At 40.4% G+C, this 20,371-nt stretch overlaps 1 protein-coding gene across 4 annotated transcripts; it reads right to left on the bottom strand.

The window, feature by feature from the left end:
• Window positions 1-884: 884 nt before the first annotated feature.
• Window positions 885-7,401, bottom strand: Znf181 (zinc finger protein 181). 4 transcript variants are annotated; one of them, XM_047527942.1, is made up of 5 exons: window positions 7,336-7,401; window positions 6,535-6,606; window positions 4,046-4,166; window positions 3,708-3,794; window positions 885-2,619 (listed from the first exon to the last, which is right to left on the bottom strand). In XM_047527942.1, the coding sequence occupies exons 2-5, from the start codon at window positions 6,541-6,543 to the stop codon at window positions 1,133-1,135; spliced, it is 1,704 nt and encodes a 567-aa protein (XP_047383898.1). In that variant the 5' UTR covers window positions 6,544-6,606; window positions 7,336-7,401; the 3' UTR covers window positions 885-1,132. The 4 variants fall into 4 exon arrangements, with proteins under 4 accessions (XP_047383898.1, XP_047383900.1, XP_047383899.1 ...); XM_047527944.1 differs by having other exon boundaries at window positions 3,708-3,791; XM_047527943.1 differs by lacking the exon at window positions 7,336-7,401 and adding an exon at window positions 7,264-7,306.
• Between the last annotated feature and the right edge of the window lie 12,970 nt (window positions 7,402-20,371).

Here is a 20,371-nt window from a genome sequence, read left to right as displayed (position 1 = left end):
CTTTCTTGGCAAGCAGCATTAATGTCACCTGGAATTTGTGAAATGCAAATTCTTAGCTTCACCTTAAACTTATACAGAAACTCTGGAGGTGGAGCTTGGCAATAAGTGTTTGAATGAGCTCTCCTGGTGATTTTGACATATCTCTGAAGTTCACTAAACCTCCTGGCCCATGGCCCTGTAATACATGAGTGATGCTCAAAAGATTATCTCAAAACATGTGAATTAAATAAAGCCCACAAGAAGTGGACTATAAATTTTCTTCACCAAAATAATGATATTCTTAGCACAGAGACCAGGCCTTTTTTCCCTAGGTTTGCCAGTCTCCCATTAAGGTATGGCTAAAATCAACTTTAAGAAGTAACAACAAAAAAACCTACAGGAAATAGAGCCAACAGTGAAAGTTTCTTATGTATAAAATGATTTTATTATAGACCAAAAACTTTAACACCATTCTTTTGCACCTTTGATTTTCAACATTTATTGGCTTCACTGGATGACTGTCTTCACATGCCCATTAGCTAAAAATAATTTCTATGTAGGTCTCAAATTGCAAGCTACTGCTATGAAATGTATACTCATTTATAATATGCTTGTCTGCTCTTCTGCAGGATTGTTTACAAATAGTATTACTGCAAAGATTTATACATAATTCCTACATTCTTCAAGTTGTTCTGATTAATGTCCTGATGTAAGCAAGTTAACCCTTAGCAAATACTGCCTTTCTTACATCAGATTTCTCTCCAATGTGAATTCTTTGATGTAAGAGGGATGCACTGAATGAAGGACTGCCCACAATTTCTAAATTTTCTATAATCCTTTAGCTTTTCCCCTGTTGGGTTTGTAAGAGATTCATATGGCCAAGGCTTTGCCATATCTGCTACATGTATAGGGTTTTTTTTTTTTTTTTTTTTTCTCCTTATTTTTGACTTATGTCAGTTAAGGGATTAATGCTGACAAAGGCTTTCCCACATCTGATATCTTCTTACAGTTTTCTACAGCATGACCGTATCAGACAATAAAGGTTGCATTACTAAAGCTCTTCCCATAAACATTACACTTATTTAAGACTACTCTCAAAATTTTTTCTGATATTGAATTAGTTTGTGGCTGAAATTTATTGACAAATACTGCTTCATATAGTTTCTCTCTTGTAACATTTCTCATATACATACTGATTCATATGGTCTAAGGACTTTTCCATATTTACTGAATTACTGGATTTCTCTCCATTATGTGTTCTCTGGTGGGCAGTAAGATTTGAACCTTTGCTAAAAGCTTTTCCACATTCATCACATTTATATGGCTTTTCTCCAGTATGAATTCTCTGATGTACAGTAAGGTTTGAACTACAGCTGAAAGTCTTCCCACATTTAATACATTCATAAGGTTTTTCTCCAGTGTGAATTCTGTGATGTTGAAGCAGGGATGACCTGTGACTGAAGGCTTTCCCACATATACTGCATTCATAAGGTTTCAATCTAATGTGATTTCTCAAATGCATATTCAGTGATTCAAGCTGGTTGAAAGATTTCCTACATTTCTGACATTCAAAGGGTTTTTCTTCAGTATGAATACTCTGATGTTGAATAAGAAATGAGAGGCTACTAAAGACTTTCAGACATTTGTTACATTCATATTGTTTCTCGATAGTGTGAATTCTTTGATGTCGGGTAAGGTGTGAGCTACAGCAAAAAGCTTTCCCACATCCACTACATTCATAAGGCTTCTCTCCAGTATGAATTTTCTGATGGTGGATAAGAGATGACCTATGAATGAAGGCCTTCTCACATATTTGGCACTCATAAAGTTTTTCTTGAGTATGAATCCTTAGATGTTCAATGAGATGTGAAACACGACTAAAAGACTTTCCACAGTTCATACATTCATATGGTTTCTCTCCAGTGTGAGTGCTTTGATGGTTAGTAAGAGAAGAGACATGACTAAAGGACTTCCCACATTCAATACACTTGTAAGGCTTCTCTCCACTATGGCTTATTTGATGTCGAGTAAGGGATGAACCATGGCTAAAAGTCTTCCCACATTCACGACAATGATAAGGTTTCTCTCCTGTATGAATTCTCCAGTGACGATTAAGGATTGATTGTTTGCCAAAAGCTTTCCCACATTCACTGCATGTATAGATCTTCTCTCTACTATAAGTCTGGTGAAGGGTATGAGATTTGCTCTGGTTAAAAGCTGCCACACTTTCATTAGAACTCAAAACTTTCTTTCTGCCACTTATCTTTTCATTTTTTATAACTGACCTTTTTGGTAAATTCTTCTTCAACACATCATGCTTATGTGCTATCCCTTCAGCAGAAATTCTCTGTGGTCCAGAAACAGTAGGCTTTACGTGGAAGATGCTTCTAAATGACGTACTGTATTTGTCAACACTTTCCCCAGAGGGGCTTTCACTGAAGGGGAGGGTCACTGGTCTGCAATGTTCTACCTGATGTCCATGCTTCCCTTCCAACTTCTCTTTATATTTCCCATTCTTGTTAAAACCTGAAAATTCACAATGCTGCTTTATGTTTTTTTCTATTATTTCTGTTTGGGATGAATCTTCATCATAAATATCCTTTGTTGATAATTCCTTATTTTTCCATCTTGATTCCCGATCTGAAATATACCAAAAAAGCACAGCAATGCTTTTTCTACTTTTTTTTAAAGATGGACACAATTCCTTTATTTTACTTATTTATTTTTATGTGGTGCTGAGGATTGAAGGCAGTGCCTCAAATGTGCTAGGCGAGTGCTCCACCACTGAGCCACAACCCCAGCCCACTTTTCCTATACTTTTGAGAAGACACTTCTAGGGTGGAAATAGAAGAATTAGATAAGAAGCCTCTAGAAAACAGATGGCTCTAACAATTCATATATTTCAATGATTTCTGAACAATGCTCAAGTGAGGCACAGAGAATACAGACAGCTCACAGAAGCAGGAACAGAGTATAACAGGGAAGGAGGCAAAATGTAGGCAACCACTATTTGAAAAAATATGAAGCTATTAGGAAGAAAATGTAGAAGGCATTCTGTATTCAGTCATCATTTTGTGCCTAGATTCATATGAAAGATCACATTCTATTTTACAGTTTTCTTCAGTAACGTTCAGTTAATCTCAGTTTGCTGCCAGATTAACATGCTTAAAATATAGAATTTATGCTACTACATTAAACAGTTACAATGACAACAAAATATATCTATGTGCTCCTTATTGGTGATAAAGATTTAGACTTTCTGAGTTTATGTAGTATGTGTGTGAAATCATATAACTTACTGGACATTAGAAAATATTATTCTTAGAAATATAGTCTAATACATTTCTTATTTCCACTAACATTTATGTTCATATATGTCCTGGGGCACTCAGTGTTAAAGACAAAGTGATTTTTCATCTAACTGACAAGTTTTCTTAGCTTAAAGCAATCCATAAGTCCATTTCCTTAAATGGACTTAAGAAAAAATAATTTGTCTTATTGTGTTATGAATAGAATAGGAATTTAATTATTATAATGGCAAAATCCTTTACCTCTGATTAGATGGAATGAGTAATAGAGTAATCTAGGAGTGGAGTGATTGTTTTGAATCTAAGCTAAGGATACCTCCATTTTTTTGCCTCTGGGATTTCATTTTAGTGTCCCTAAAACACCTCCACACTCACACAACAAGCATCATTAACAAAGACCTCCTCTGCCTAGAAACATACCTTTTGACAGTTTTTTCTCCACCATCCAGGGTTCTTTTCCATCCTCCAATAAAGTGATCACATATGGCTTAGCTATGGAAAGACCTGCTTACAGGAAGAATACAGAACTTTTAAAAGCTGTGCTCCTCAAGGATGAGAGGCCATCACAAGAGGAACCAAAGGAAGGGTTGAAGGATGTTCACTGAAATGAGAAGATGGCTTCAGGTAGGCACAAAAGAGCTGCACATTCCCTTAGGAACATGGAACAGAAATTTAGCCATTTACTTAGGAGGAGCTTCAGCAATTGGAGTGGCAAAAGAAAGATTTCCACTACTGCAGTGAAGGGGGAGATATCTTACCTAGAGAAACCAGATTCTCATAATTCTGCACCATCACATCCTTGTATAAATCCTTCTGCGCAGAATCTAACCATGCCCACTCTTCATGAGAGAAGTCTATAGCCACATCACTAAATGTCACCTAAAACGGCAAGATATTTAGGTTCAATGACAGCCCAGGCCTCTTCTGGCACTGTACAAAGGGTAAAATTATCCTGGTTGTGGAATACAGCAAACAAGATTCAGGACTTGTGACAATGATCAGGAATCCAATCTCAGTTACATGATAACTAGATAATTACATGCTCAGCATTGTCATATAGTAAGAATGAGAGGCACAAATGAGAACTTTGCTTCAGAAGAGTTAATTTCATCAAAGAGAATAAAATTATACAAAATTTTAATAATCAGCATTCAACGTTTGACAGTATGTATTAAAGTACTTAGTTAAATCTTATATATTTTAAGTGCTATATAAGTAATGAAAAACAAGGCCACTTTAGAAAATTTGTGTAGCTCCTTGAAAGACCTGCCGAGGCCTCTCTACCCATACTCAGGTGTTTTCAATATAACTTCACTTCTACAGCTTCCTCCCTGATGCTATGAGCCACCACAACCAACGTACCCTTATTTCCCCAGGGGTGGCTCAACCCTTCCTTCCCCTTCAATGGCCTGGGCAGCCTGGGTATTCACTATCTTTGTCCCTGAAAGAATTCAGGAGATTTGTTCCAGCACTTTAATCTTAATATCTTATGCTTTCTTATTTTTCTTCCAGTTCTGCACTGCTCTGTACTGTAGCCACTAACCACTTTGGCTATATAAATTAAAATTTAGATTAAAAATTATACTGAGTAGTCACAGGAGGTTGGTGGCTATTGTACTAGACAGCACATATACAGAACACTTCCACCAATGTAAAAAGTTTAGACAGTACTATACCACATCAGGAAGTACTGTCAGTGTACACCCAAACTGAGGTACAATTTTTCCTAACAAGTACTTCATAATTGTTTAGAAGATAAATCAATAAATGACTTTGGCATTCATTTCCTTGTATTAAAAAAAATAATAAGAGGACTAGGGATGTAGCTCAAGTGGTAGAGTGTTTGCCTATCATGCAGGAGACCCTGGGTTTGATCCCCAGTACTGCAATAAGTTTTCCTAATAATCTAATTTTCTCAAGGTTTCACCTTCCACCCCATAATTCTTCCCCACCTTCTTTTTTTTTTTTTTTTTTTTGTCACTCATTTTATTCACTCTACAAATATTTACTAAGCCTCCGCTCTGTGCCAGGTAGTACTCTGGATACTGAAAAATGTAATAGTCAATAAAAAAGACAAGGTATTCCTGCCAGGAAGAGACAAACAATGAGCAGATTCCTATAGCGAACATATATAACACAAGACAGTGATGAAGGCAGAAGTAAAAGGTTAGGGAAGGTGGCTACGATTTAAAATTTTTCTGAGAATATAACCATTAGGAAAAGACACAAAAAAGGCCATGCAAGCTCCTACATATCTGGGAGAAGAATATTCCAAGAAGATGGTACAGTAAGTTCTAAGGCCTGGAGGCAACAACTGGCATCCATAGGGACAAGGCAGAGAAGAAGATGGGATCAGACTAATTGTATAAACTTCATACATCATTGCAAAACTGACTTTCGTTATGAGTTGGGGTCACTGGAAATTTTTTTTTTTAATATAATGTATTTTATAACATGTTTATTTTTTTAGAAAGGTCATTAGTTATGCAAATGAGAAGTGTTCAGATTACCTAAGCATTTTTCAAATTTCTCAAGATCCTTTGGTTCTTTTATCTCTTTTTTGGGTGCTGGGGATCGAACCCAGGGCCTTGTGCTTGCAAGGCAAGCACTCTACCGACTGAGCTATCTCCCCAGCCCCTGGAAATTTTTAAGTCAAGGAATGACAGGATTTCACAGGATTTCACAGCTCTATTGAGAAAAGACTGAAGAGGGTAAAGACAGAAGCAAGGAATCAAGCTAGAAGGCTACTGCAATAACCCAGGCAGCTTGGCCGGGCGTGACAGTGGCGGGATAACCAAGTCAGACTTTATGTATATTGTTTATATTTTAGTTCCAACAAAAGCATCTGAATGTGAGCAATAAGTGAAAAGAATCAAGGACAACTCCAGGCATCTCCTGAATTAAGCAATGGGCAGGACTGACACCACTGAGACTACACAACACAGCTTTGACAACCATAAAGCAAACAACCTAAAACTCCAAACCTGAGTTTTGAATTGTAATTTTAAATTTTTGGCCAACAACTCTAGAGAGTCTTCTAGCATGAAATGGTTGAACAGAGAAGGGCTGAAAGAGAACAGTACTTTGGAACTCTCCTGTGGGCTCTACCCTTTCCTATAATGGAAGGAACCATAAACCCAATCCCTAAATGGGCTTTGTTAAGTGGGAACTGGCAGAAGCAGCAAAGGGAACACTACAGGACTGGTAAAAAAGCGTTTTAGAAAGATTTGGGGATCTGCTGACTTACCTGAGACATTACAATTTCCAATAGTCCACACAGTTCCTTTTCTAGCCTCGTGGCTTATGGATGGGTAGTGTCCTGAGAAGCAGAGCAAGGGCAGGGAAGAAGAAAAAAAAAAAAAAAAAAATCAGGCTTTTCTTGGAGTTCTGTGGCACACCAAAATGGAAAAGCACCCTGGTACCACTCTCTTGAACTCATCTGTCCCTGAGAACTAACGGGGTGCTTCCTGACAGGAAGTAAACCTTTACCAGGTGCCACCGGTGAGGAAAATAAACTATTTTGCACATAAGAGACAGAGGCATAAAGCAATAATAATAAAGTGGAATATCGCCACGTTCAATCTTCACAGTCACGCACGGTAGGCATTCACGTTATTCTAGATTTACTTTTTAAACAATGTCAAAACAGAAACTCAGAGATATTTAAAACATTTGATCAGGGTGACAAAACTGGAAGGCGTCAGGGCCATGGCTGAATAATTTAAACCACTGTAGATGGCATTTGTTTTGAGCCCGGACTGCACACAACTCGCCCATTCCGTTTCCCCAGCAGCTCCGGGAAGTCAGCGCCATCCTCACTCCCTCTCTACAGAGCGGGGCGTGGAGGCCGGGTAAGGACGCGAAGGCCGCCCTGGGGACCCGCGCCGGGAAGGCCCTGCAGTCGGCCAGTTCCGGAGGTCGTGCGCGGCACCGGGTTCCGCGGGCCCGAGCCGCCGCCGCCCTCCCGGACCCACACCTGCCGGAGTCCTCAGCAGCATCTCAAGCGCGCCGAAGCCGCCAGGGGTCCGCAGCCAGCATCTCCTCCTACCTGACGCTCCGGACGCCGGCGAGTCGGCAACGGCCGCCACAGGCCGCCACCTCCCTGGAACAGCCCGCCCAGTCTCCCAGCCGACTCCGAAGACCGGAGCCAGGCCGGACAGTGCCGCGAGACTAGCCGAGAGCTGGTGCCGCAGTCCGGCGACCTGTCCAGACTCCTCCGCGTCCGGAACAGGCGCTCTGGACACCGAGAACCACCAACCTCCGTGCCACACTTCCCGGGAGCCTCTGCGGCCTTGGCGCGCCTCGAGGAAAACGGTCTCGGCTTTCTAGGAAATTGTACCGCCCAGAGATGTTGCCCCAAAGCGGACCAACCGGGACACACGCGCAGCGGGACCAGAACACAGCGTCGTCTGGCGTACCGTCCTTCCCAGAAACAAAGGCGACGCTGTCCTTGCGTCGGCGTTCAGACCGCGAAACTACACTTCCCAGAAAGCCACGCGGCAGCGACCCCGGCTTCCCGGTCATCGGTGAGCTAGCGAATGCACTCTTCTCTCGGGGAAAGGGCATGCCTAGCTGGCACCCGCGAAGGGAGTCCTCTTATCCAGACTATTGCCGTCACGCTGTCCACCCTGTGTGGGATACTTGGCGTCCGCTTGCACTGGACTGTATACCTCCAGGAAGCCCAGTGGCCGGACCTTCTCAACAGCCCGCGTAGTCCACCCACCTGAGACATTTCCGGAAGTCATGAGGACAAGGCATCTGTGACTCTAATGACCGCCATTCAGGTGTGCTTTACAGGCCCCCCAAAACCTGGAAATAATGAACAGCAGCGAGCGTCTTGGCGACAGTAACCGTTATCCTGGGAAGATTCACTTCTCCGCCCAACCCTCAGCCTGTCTCGTGTCTGTCCCCTGACGTGCTGCTTTGGTTTGTCAGACTTTGTCCAATCTGCCTAAAGGGGCGATGGACGAGCCAGAGCAATCTAGTATTGGTGTGTATTTGAGTTCTTTGCTTTCTTTTTCAATTTTAAATTTTGACTTATAGTGTGGCCATGAATTTTCTTGTACTTATGCGTATGATATTAATCAAACAACGTTTTGTTGGTATATCTTGTTGATGTGATATTTAATTACTGTAAGGGCTGGAGTTAAAAAAAAAAAAAAAAAAAAAAAAACACTGAAACACTGGCTTCAGCTGGCTTCCTCTCAAGGCTTAGAGTATGTAGAAGGAGCAACATTGGCCAGTGCAAAGCATGTTCCCATCTGTAACTTTTACAATGACAAATTGCTTCTCAAAATTGTACTGATTTACTCTCCTACCAGAGTTTGTGTTTTGGTTGCCAACCATTAGTGTCAATGCTCAATTTTGTGAAACTTCCAAAATATGACACTCTACTAGTTGTGAAATTGTAACTCATTGTGATTTAAATTTGCATTTGTTGTTAGATTGAGAATCTTTTCATTTGTTTATTGATCTAGTGTTTATTTCTCTCTGAGAATTGCATGTGTTCTGGTCATGTTCTTTTTAAAATGATGATCTTTTTAATGTTAAAATGCAAGTTATATAGAAAAGTTCAAGATTTTAAGGAAGGAGTGCAGAGATAATATCATGATTCCCGCCCCGCACACACAGGTTAGGATACTGAACTTGGAAGTGCATTCAGTAGTTTATGCAATTTTGCATGTTTCTGGTTATGAAATTCTTTAATTTTTTTCCTGTTTGGGATTTGTTAAGCCACCTAAATCTGTGAAGTGCCATCCTCCCAGGCTGAGCAAACTTTTACTCTCTTAAATTACTTTTGCCCCATTCTGTATCTCCCTTGTGAACTCCAATTAGTTGTAAAACAGGTCTTTTTACTCTCTGTCCTCTGTAATTTCCATCTTTCAAGTCTCTGTTGCAGTCTGTGTAATTTATTCTGCTCTATCTGCCATTCATAATTCCCTCTCCAGGGGATATTTTTATTTGAATTTTTCAAAGATATTTTTAACATGGTTGATATGGTTGCTTCAAATATGACCAAAAAATAAAAATAATTGAAGATTTTGTGGATTCCTTTGTAGGTTTATTTTTCCCTCTTATTACTTATTTTGTTGTAGGGTTTTTTTTAATTATTCACAGTTTTCATTTTTTAAAAATCTCTTCTTGAAATATGTGCCTTCCCCATATCCTTGGATAAAAGTGCCTTTCTCTGCTAGAGATTAGATAATTTTATTTTCAGACAAAATCTGTATTACTAATACTCTGGAACCACTTTAAGACATAAGGTCCCTTACCCAGTCCATCCAGAAAACCTTACATAGGGATTCTTCATGTTGCTGCTTTTCCCTTTCAAGCTTCCTGGCAGAAATATATAGACTTCCCTTATGATTCCTCAAATATTTGAAACATGAATTAAACTCATGACAGAAGAAAGGGTTAACATTAAAGGACTAGATGTGACTGGAGATAGAGGTGAGAAGAAATTTAACTAGAGGACTAGTCCTTTTATTTCAGTAGCAGGCCAGCTCTTAAAGTTACTGTAAAACTAAACCAGTGGCATGTGAATGCTCTATGACTTGCATTATTAACAGAAAGGATAGAACATTCTGATTAAGAGACTGAGGAAGAGAAATTCAGGAGCAGGTAGAATGGAAACTCGTAGACCTAAATAAACAAATATGACAGGCCTTTGAGAAAGAAAATAGGGACAAGAGACTGAAGGGTGAACTCCATAGGATGCATCAGTTCACATGTAATTAACTGTGTGCAGCCATTGTTTGGTCAGTTGACTGGGTTCCCCGAAGGAAACTTTGAGGGTTGGCACTAGAGGCTCTGTCTGTGCCATGTTTGTGCCATCTCATTCTTTTTCTTCCCTGTTTCCTCCCTTTGGGATCAGGAAGGAATTGGCATGAGCCTTGCTTTACTTCTATTAGAAGAAATTTCATTTAGACTTTAAACCCAAGAATATTTCATGGGACTTACTAGGTAGGAAGCTTAATTTTTTCCTATTAATTTTTCATTTCTATTTTTTAACAAATGGCTCAGGAAAGGTGAACCCCAATATGTATGTTCATTTGGGAAAATAAGTCAATGGATGAAAAAAAAAATTTTTTTAAAGCAAAGCTTAATGAGCACTTGCAAAGTTCTAAGAAAAAGAATATAATATAGTTCATGCTGTCCACACACAGAAAGAGGCTTAACATGCTAACCTAGTCAAAGAAAGGTATCATTTTTTTAACAAGTACGTGAAAACGTCTATGGTATTCTGCATTACGAATCATAACATCAACAGATTTAAGTTGATCTCCCTATGATGAATATTTGCTTTTTTCTCTAATTTTTACTTAAAATGTAAATAATATCCTTATATATATATATATATATTGTTGCATATGTGTTTATTTTTTTAATAATAAATCCCTAGATCCTATGTTACTAATGTGAACTGAAAATAACATAAGGTTAAAAGGAAAGTAAAAATAATTTTACTTGGATGCAGAATAGATTTGCAAATTGAAATGTATACATTCATGTTAGAATTGAGTGTCCCAATATAATGAGGCAGGGCTGCAGCATTGATGGCAAACAGGAATATGCATTCTTTGGAGATAAGCAAATATTGAAAAAGCCAGGTGGTGGGAAACTGATGGAAATGCAGGTGGTCACAAATTTTTAAGACCAGGGACTGGTTGTTCTGGGATCTTTCAAGGCCTGCCAGGTATTGATACAGAACTGAAAAACTGTTTCATTTTCAGTTCTTAACACAGGGTCTATGCTGGAACTTATCCCTGCCCTCCATTCCTAAGGCTTAAAAGGTTCTTTTGCTTTCTGTTTGACCATTCTGCAACTATTTTGACTTTTATTTTATAGCTGGTCAAAGAATTGGCCCATCTCAGCACTTCTTTGCTACACAACAACAGATTGAGCCTAAGAAGAGCCATATAGTATTCCATGTTTGACCCTTAGGAGAAAATAGAGCTTTCCAGAATCTAGTTTTAAGGTTTTAGGAACTGGAGAGGGGGTCTCCCTGCGCCCTGAACTGCTTCTCCTTGTGTTTTCTTCCACGTGGACTGTAGAAGGACAATGGTATGTGGGACTCTGCACTACCTTCACCCAGTGGTGACTGAGGGCCACAACCACTGAGCAGGGAATAGGGCACTCTCTTGGTGGCTCTCTGCTATTCTGGAACTGCTCCTGCAAGAATGACCAGCATGAGAGGTTCCTCTGGTGTATCTTTTGAGGCTGTGTTGTCTGTCAGATTTTGGAGCAACACTAGTTTAGTCTCATTCTCAGAAGCTTCTGCCACTTTAAACTCAGTCATATTTCCAAAGCCCTCTGCGACAGCACTTGTATTTATTTAACATTCATTTGTCTGATTTTTGTCCTCTGTGACATACAGCTTGTGTTTTATGTCATATGTATGCTGTTCTCATGGTAAATTTTATGTATCAACTTGTGTTTTGTATTTTTATGAGATGATTAGTCAGGTGTGGCCATAAAAGAAATGGGAGAGACTCAGGAAAAAACAAAGTTGATTATACTCATGGCTTCTAGAGACAGAAGACATGTCACATCATGCAGGGACACGTGGGAAAGACACATGGGAATTGAGATTCAGAAAATAGGAGCTAGGATGAGGTTTAAACCACTGACTCTACTGTGTTTCCAGGGAAAGGTGAAGCAGTCAGGATCAACACTTTAGGACTGGCTTGGGAGAATGATTTTGATGGGTTTTGAGATCCAGGCGAGGTCCCAACTGGCTGGTACTGGATCCTCTAATGAAGGCAGAGGAATATTGCCTTAGAAGTTGCAGTCTTGGGCATTTGTAGGGCAGAGGTTTTAGTTTCTGAAGTTACTTCCAGCAGAGGATGAACTTACTCCAAAGGTATTGTTCTGAGTAGGTGCGATTGTCATCTGAGACAACAGTCCTCTCTCCTGCAGTGAGCTTCTGGGCCTGGGTGACGTCATCTGGGTTGTGAGGCTGCGGTATCTTTTCCAGGTGGATGCCCACTCCGATTGATGTGGGCCTCAGCACTTGCCATGAGTTTTTGCCATGGCTTAGCTGGAGATTTTGGAGCTAAGGATCATAAACCCAAAAAAGCACCTAGACCAGTGGGAATAAGATCAACTGTCAACAGAGTGGTGTGCAGCCGAACCTGATGAGATTTTTGGGTTTTGGTGTATGTTTAGGTTCAAATGAGTCCCATATCAGATGAGCAGATGCCTAGCCTGTGGGAATTTATAGTATAGGTGTCATAGGAAAGCAAAAGCCCTTAATTTAAACTCCACTCTATAAAATGAGAGCAAAAGCAAAAACTTATAAGTATAGATTAAAGTCTAAGGCAAGAAAGAGAACTTTAGGGGTTTGTTTGTTGGAGAGTAATTTGGAAAGGAATTGTTTGAATTATGTTTACCAAAAATGATTAAGTGGGACCTATCAGAGACATGAAAGATGTAGTGAATGTCTTCTCAAGAGTCCAGTAGTGTATATTCTAAGGAGTGAAATGTGTGTCTTGGTTTCTACCAGTGATGTCTACAACTCCAAGGGAAATAAGGAGTATAATGGCAAGGACTTCTGTGTGTGTTAGCAATCCATTACTGTGACAAGATGCCTAAGATAATCAGCTTTAAAGAAGGAAGGTTTATTTTGGCTCACAGTTTGAGAGGGTTCAATCTAGGGTCACTTGGCCCTGTTGCTTTGGGCCTGTGGAAGCATGATATTTTGTGGCAGGAGTGTATGGTAGAGGAAGCCTGTTCACATCATGGTAGCCAGTAAGCAAAGAGAGCAATAGAAAGGAAGCAGGGTCCCAAATTTCCTTCAAGAACTTGCTCACCATGGCCTAACTTCTACTAGGTCCCACCTCCTATAGATTACGCCACCTTCTAATAGAACCAAACTGAAGACCAAGCCTGCATAGCACATGAGTCTTCGGGGGACATCCAGATCCAAACTACAGCATCTACCTCAGCCCCAGAGGTTCATGTACATATCACAGTGCAAAATATATTTAGTCCATCTCCAAGAGTGCCCAAAGTTGGGGCTGGTGCTGTAACTCAGTGGGAATGCACTTGCCTCACATATGAAAGGCACTGGGTTCGATCCTCAGCGCCACATAAAAATAAATATTGTGTCCATCTACAACTAAAGAAAAATGTTAAAAGAAGAGTGCCCAAAGTCTTAACTTTATAGCTTTGCTGAAAATTCCAGAGTTTCCTCCTGAAGCTGTGCCCTGAGTCCGCTTAAGGGTATATAAAGTCTTTTTCTCCTGTGTTTCCTCTTTTAAGTTTACAGGTGTGGCTTTATTTTCTCCTGCACCCTACTCCATATTTTAAGGGCTAACTGTACAATTGGTTAAAAGTACTAGCCCTTTGCCTATGCATTCCCCATTCCCAGGTTATGAGAAAAGTCCCACTTATATAAGGTAGTCATTAAAGTGTAGAGACTGACAATGACAAAAATCAGACGTACAGACCGTCAAACAGCAAACCTCCAAATAATTATGTTTTCTTAGATTTAATAGGTCTGCGATGACTACTTAGTGGGTTAGTCAACTTTTCGTCACTGTGACCAAAATACCTGACAAGAATAACTTAAAGAGTTTATTTTGGGCTCACAGTTTCAGAGGTTCAGCTAGTTCAGGAGGTTCAGAGGTTCAGGAGCCAGCTAACTCCACTGCTCTGTGCCTGAGGCGAGGCAGAACGTCACGCTGGGAGGGCATGGTGAAGGAAAGCTGTCAGCTCATGACAGCTGGGAAGCAGAGAGAGAGAGTTACCAGAAACAAAATATACTACCCAAGGACAGGCCCCCAGTGACCTATGTCCTCCAGTCACTCTCCACCTGCCTATAGTCACCACCTTTAATCCATTCAAATAGTTAATCCATCAAATGGATCATTCCACTGATTAGATTACAGCTCTCATCGTCTAATCATTTCATCTCTGAACATTCCTGAATTGCCACATAAGCCTTTTGGATCATATCCAAGCCATAACAGTGACATATGGACCAAGATATGGTGCTGGTAGCTCACATTCCAGAAATGCCCACTTCTCAGAACTGATGAACCACCCTTGTGCCCACCTCCCTAAGACTGAGCTAACTAACATTCCCACAAAACATGCTATATAAACTTCTCTGGATAATGCTGAACAAAATGAACATAATGAGAGCCATTCAGCCATTCATCTGCCAACATGCCACCTTGGCAGTTAAATAAAAATCCTTCCTTCTCTCACTACTCTGCCTCTTGGAGTTATTGGGTCTCTCAGGTAGCAGCAGAATTGAATATTTTCATGGTTCCACTCTCAGACTCAAGGCAAACTCAGCTGTGAGTCTCTGTAAAAATAAAAAGAGGATGTTACGTATTTCCAACATACAATGGAGAATACACACTCTTATCCCAAAAGGGAGGAATAGGGCATAGAAAAAAAAAATCAGACCAAAGGAAAACTGAAAGCCAGCAGGGCAAACATTAACTCCCCCAGCTCCATGTCTAGCATCTGGGGAATATGGTGGTGTGCTATGATCTCCAGAGGCCAGGGCAGCACCATCCCTATGACCTTGATGTCGTTAGCCCACACAGCCTCTAGGGGTTGGCTCTGCTGCCTGCCTGCTGCTTCCCTAGGCAGGTTTCCCACCTTCCTGGGTCTCCATGGCAGGTCTGACTTCCCTCTTACAGCTTCACCCACCCTGGCTGCTTGCAGGGACTCTTACCGCTGCCACACACGCCTGGCCTCCCAGGCTCCTCTGAAGCCTTCATGATGCCACAGCGCTTACATTCTGCATGCCTGCAAAAACAACATACATGGATGCTGCCAAGACCTGTCACTGGCACCAGCTGTACCAGGACCTACTTGAACCATGGATGTAGCAGCCTCTGAGTGCCTTCCTAGTGAAACCCCGAAAGAGAGTCCAGAAAAACAATACCCTAGGTAGCCCTGTGGGAGAAGGATGCCTCTGGGCTCTTTTTTCAAGGAAACACTCTTTTCAAGGAGTATACACTTTTCACACTAGAGCCTGTGATGGGTGGGGTCTTACTGATTCCTGAGATGTCCTCAAGGCATCTTTCCTATTGTCCCAGTACTAAATGTTTGGTTTCTTTTCAATGGAACTAATCTCTGGCTCCTTCCTTGACCACAACTTCAAGCTCCCTCCTTTTCTGGCCACACTGGATTTTTCAAATCTTTCCATTCTGTTCCTTTTTGCTCCTGAGTCTCACAATAAATCTGGCTAACAGCAGCCAGTAATAGGCATATCAATACCTAATGCTGTGCTGCCTTAAAATTTCCTCTGTCAGATAAGAAATCCATCACCTTTAAATTTGCCTCAGGGCATGATAAAATGTATAATACAAGTGGCCTCTAATCCAGTCCCTGAAAAAGTCCTTATTTCCATCTGAAACCTCATCTGCATCAACTTTACTGTCTGTAGTTCTATCAGCATTTTAACCCTCTGAGCTCTCACCAGAATCATCCATTAAGCCTACCTACACTATTCTGGAGCTTTCTCTAGCCCACTTTTCCAAAATCTTTTTGCAAACCAATTCCAGAGACTTCTCCATATCATCTAAGATATACTCACAGTAATAACCCCCCTTCTCAGTATTAATTTTCTGTATTAGTCAACTTTCCTTTACTGTAACAAAATATCTGACATAATCAAGAGGAGAGGTTTGTTTTGGTTCATAGGTTTGGAGCATTCAGTTCATGGTGGGGTAGACCCATTCCTTTTGGGTCTGTGGCAAGGTGGCATATCACAGCAGGGAACACATGGTGGAGCAAGCTGCTCACCTCTTGGTGATCAAGAAGCAAGGAGAAAGAAAAGGAAGATCCAGAATTGCAATATTCTCTTTTAGAGTACACCTCCTTATGACTTCAAGACTTCCAACTCTGCCCCTTTCTGAAAGATTGTGCCAGGAGCTGGGGATATAGCTCAGTTGGCACAGTACTTGCCTCACATGCACAAGGCCCTGGGTTCGATCCCCAGCACTGCCAAAAAAATAAAAAAGTAAAAAAAAAAAAAAAAAAGATTGTACCACCTCCCAATACCACCACAGGCTGTGGACCAAGTCTTTAACATATGCACCTCTGGGGAGCACTTATCTAAACCACAGCAACTGTTTCTTTCTCAGATATGTATTTTCTCCTTCTCAGTGTTTTTCAGAAAGCCTTAATATTAATGAAGTCCAACTTAGCAATTTTTCTTTCATGGACCATGCCTGTGCTGGTGTTCTAAAAATTCATCACCAAAACCAAGGTCACTAAATTTTCTCCTACACTGTTGTCTATGAGATTTATGTTTCACTTTACATGCAAATTATTCATTTTGGGTTTATTATGTGCAGTGTCTGTATTTATTTCTTTGTGTATTTCCATGGCTCCAGCACCATTTGCTAAAGAGACTCTACATTCTCAATTGGATCAGTTGACTAAATATGGGTGCCTCTAGATCTGGGATCTCTATTCTGTTCCATTGACTTGTCTATTCTTTCACCAATACACACTGCCTGGAGAACTGTAACTTTACAGTCAGTATTCAAATTAGATAATGTCAGTTCTCTAATATCAAGAATGGTGAGGGTGATGATCTTACCAAGGAAACATCTACTTTCTCTCTATCAACTGTAATGTTAGTTAAATGGTTTTTTATATGGTCTGTATCAAGTTGAGGAGACTCTACTCTATTACTAGTATGCCAAGGGATTTTATCACAAGCGTTAGGTTTTGTCAATGTCTTCTGTATATACTGATACAGTCATAGGAGTTTTCTTCTCAAGACCAATCATGTGATAACAATGATTTTTTAATTTCATTGACATAGACTAAAGGTGTTCCTCCAAATCATAGGTTAAAACCACAGTGCCCAATGTGATGGCATTTGGAAATGGGACCTTGGGGCCTTTGGGAGGAAATCAGAAGATAAGGGTGAAGCCCTGGTGATGGAATTAGTGCCCTCATGAGAAGAGATAAAACCCCTCCTACCTCTGCGTCCTCTCTCTGCTCTCTGCCTACCTGAGGATACCACCAGTAAACAGTCATCTGCCATAAAGTGAGCCCTCACAGACACTGGATCAGCCAGTGTCTAGCCTCTGGACCTATGACAAATAAATGTTCGTTTTTCAAGCCACTCAAGTCTATGGTAATTTGCTAGAGCAGACTGAACAAAGAAATTGACACAAGTAGTATACGATTATTTTCATTATATTCTATTTGCTAGCTATTATTTTGTTGAAGATGCTTTTAATTTTTTTTTTTTTTTTTTTAGTTGTAGATGAATGCATACCTTTATTTTTTTACGTGGTGCTGACGATCGAACCCAGTGCCTCACACGTGCTGGGCAAGCACTCTACCACTGAGCCGCAACCCTAGTCCCCTTATTGACAATTTTTTACATCTATGATCACAACAGACATGGGTCTATCATTTTCCTGTTTTTGTTTTTGTTTTGTTTTGTTTTGGTAATGTCTTTGGCTGTGGTATGGGTGTAATGCTTGTCTCAGTCAGAGTTATTTATTTCTCTATGTATGAGTTAGTTGGTTATATCTTTTAAGGAATTCATCTAATTCATCAAGTTTATCAAATTTGTGGGTTTAGAGTATAGATACAGAGCAACCTTTAAGTCTGTGTTTGATGAGCTCCTCTATTAGGTGAAACCCTTTTTTCTTTTTTTTTTAATATATATTTATTTAGTTGTAGGTGGACATAATACATTTATTCATTTATTTTTATGTGGAGCTGAGGATCAAACACAGGGCCTCACACGTGCCAGGCACAAGCTTATCACTGAGCTACATCTCCATTCCTTTTTTACATTTTATTTTATTTTTTTTAAGATAGTCTCATTAAGTTACCCAGGTTGGTCTCAGACTTGTGATCCTCCTGCCTCAGCCTCCCAAGTAGCTGGGATTACAGGCATGCACCATAGATGATAACTTTTCTATCAGGTGTTTTATAAACTAACAAGCGTTTAACTGTAGCTGGTGGAAACATAATTCCCAGTCCTGTGTGAGCATAAATAACTGTATGGAACACTGCTTTCTAATGCTTCCTTCCTTAGGTAGTTTCTGGTTACCCTGTGCAGATCAGGACTGAGACAGGCTTGTGTGAATATTTCTGCAAATTTTTGCCTCTCTACTCTCCCTACTGTCCTATCTGAATTTTACTCATTGTGGCTCCCACAATGAGCACCTTATTCTCCTACAATCTAAGTCAGAGCAATTGTATGGTTCACATTTTTTGTAGCATTTCACTGGCTATCCCAGTCCTGCAATGCCTGTCTCCAATGACTATAAACAGTTGTATTATTCACATATAATTTCTTTTATCTTATTAAAGAATTTGTGTTATTCTTATTGAAGGCAAAAGAAAATTCTGGTCATTTTATTATATCATGGCTTGAGATAGAAATCAGGTACATTCTTCATTTAGTAAATGACTTAAAATTAATACTATCAGTATTTTATTTAGAATCTCAAATTGATTGACCAGGAAGAAACTTCTCAAGATCCTTATTTGCATATGAACATTCTTTGGTTCTAGATTAAGTCAACAAAATGTATTCAATGAATAGTGACTTTGGAAGAGCCTACAGCAAGTTCCTCACAGGAGAGAGGAAAAAGAAGAAAGGTGTGTATGTGGGGTGCGGGGGCAGGTTCTCAGGAAGAACAGTGACGTGGAGGAAAGAGGGGAGGGAAAGGGGAAATACTGGGGAATGATAGTGGTCAAATTATATTATATTGTGTGCATGTACCAAATATAACAAACCCATCATTATGTACCACTATAATGCACCAATAAAAGAAATGTGGTGGTGGAGGGGCTCCTAGCAAGACTTTTACATCTGTCTTTACTATAAAAAAAAAACAAACCTGACATAAATTATGAAAAGGTTTATTTTGGATCACAGTTTTAGAGATTTCAGTCCATGACTGGTTGGTCCCATTGCTTTGGACCTATGATGAGGCAGAACATCATGGTGGAGGTGCATAGCAGAACAACCCCTCAACCCCATCTTCTCCTCCCCTCCCCCTCAGTTACAAAAGACAGGAGGAGGAGGGGCTGAGGTCACACTATCCCCTTTCAAGGGCACGCCCACAATGACCTGAAGACCTCCCAGGATTCACCACCTCCACATAATGCTGTGCTGAGGACCAAGTATTTACCACATAGGCCTCTGGGAGATAGTCCAGAGCCAAACTAAAGCAGACCAGAACCAGGTACAAGGTTAGACCATGCATGCTGCTACATCAGAATAACAACCTGGGGTACTAAGATAAATTGACTTCTTGTAGTTCTGGAAACTGGGAGTTCTAAGATCAAGACACCAGAAAATTCAGTGTCTGGCAGTGTCTGGCAAGGGCTGTCTCCTAGTTCACAAAGGGACTTTCTGGCTGAGTCTTCACATGTTGCGTTGGGAGAGAGCGATAGGACCTTAACTATGAGGGTGTCAATTCCATTCAGGAGGGCTCTCCCCTTAAGACCTAATCACCTCCCAAAGGCTCTACCTCCCCAAACCAGCTCACTGATAATTAACAACATGTTCATTTTGGGTGCACACAACATTCAGGCCTAAAGCTATTAGTAAACACTTCAGCCCTAGGGACCACCAGGAGAGTATCAGATTTTTAAAAGCTCATTATAAATCCACTTGACATATCACAGACAGCAATTAAAGTCAGAAATTAAGGAATCTCCATAGATAAGACTAGAGCTATTCTAGGCCATTAGAAAGTTAATTCTATTTTGTACAGTGATAGCACAACGTACAAAAAAATGTGAATAGGGCTAAATTTGTAGATAACATGCCTATGTTGGAAGAGAAATGTCTCTAATCAATGACAGATCCATTCTTACAATTAAAAGAATGAAATAGAAAAATGACAACTGAAGTAATCGCTAAGAAGTCACAGACTTTCCCTATAGTTTTTCTCTTCTGAGCCCTCAACAGAATCACCCGTGATGTTCTCCTCAGTTATCTCAGCTATTCTAGGCTTCTTCTAGCCTCTAAACTCTTGCACCCTCTACCAGTTACCCAGTTCCAAAGCTGCTTCTACATTTTCAGGCATGAAGTAAAAGCACAAGTTGTTAATCCCAGTTTTCTGTCTTAG

This window comes from Sciurus carolinensis, chromosome 16, assembly GCF_902686445.1.
Source record: "Sciurus carolinensis chromosome 16, mSciCar1.2, whole genome shotgun sequence".
Lineage (NCBI taxonomy): Eukaryota > Metazoa > Chordata > Mammalia > Rodentia > Sciuridae > Sciurus > Sciurus carolinensis.
The sequence above is the reverse complement of the archived record's forward strand: the minus strand, read 5'-3'. Positions and strand labels throughout refer to the sequence as shown.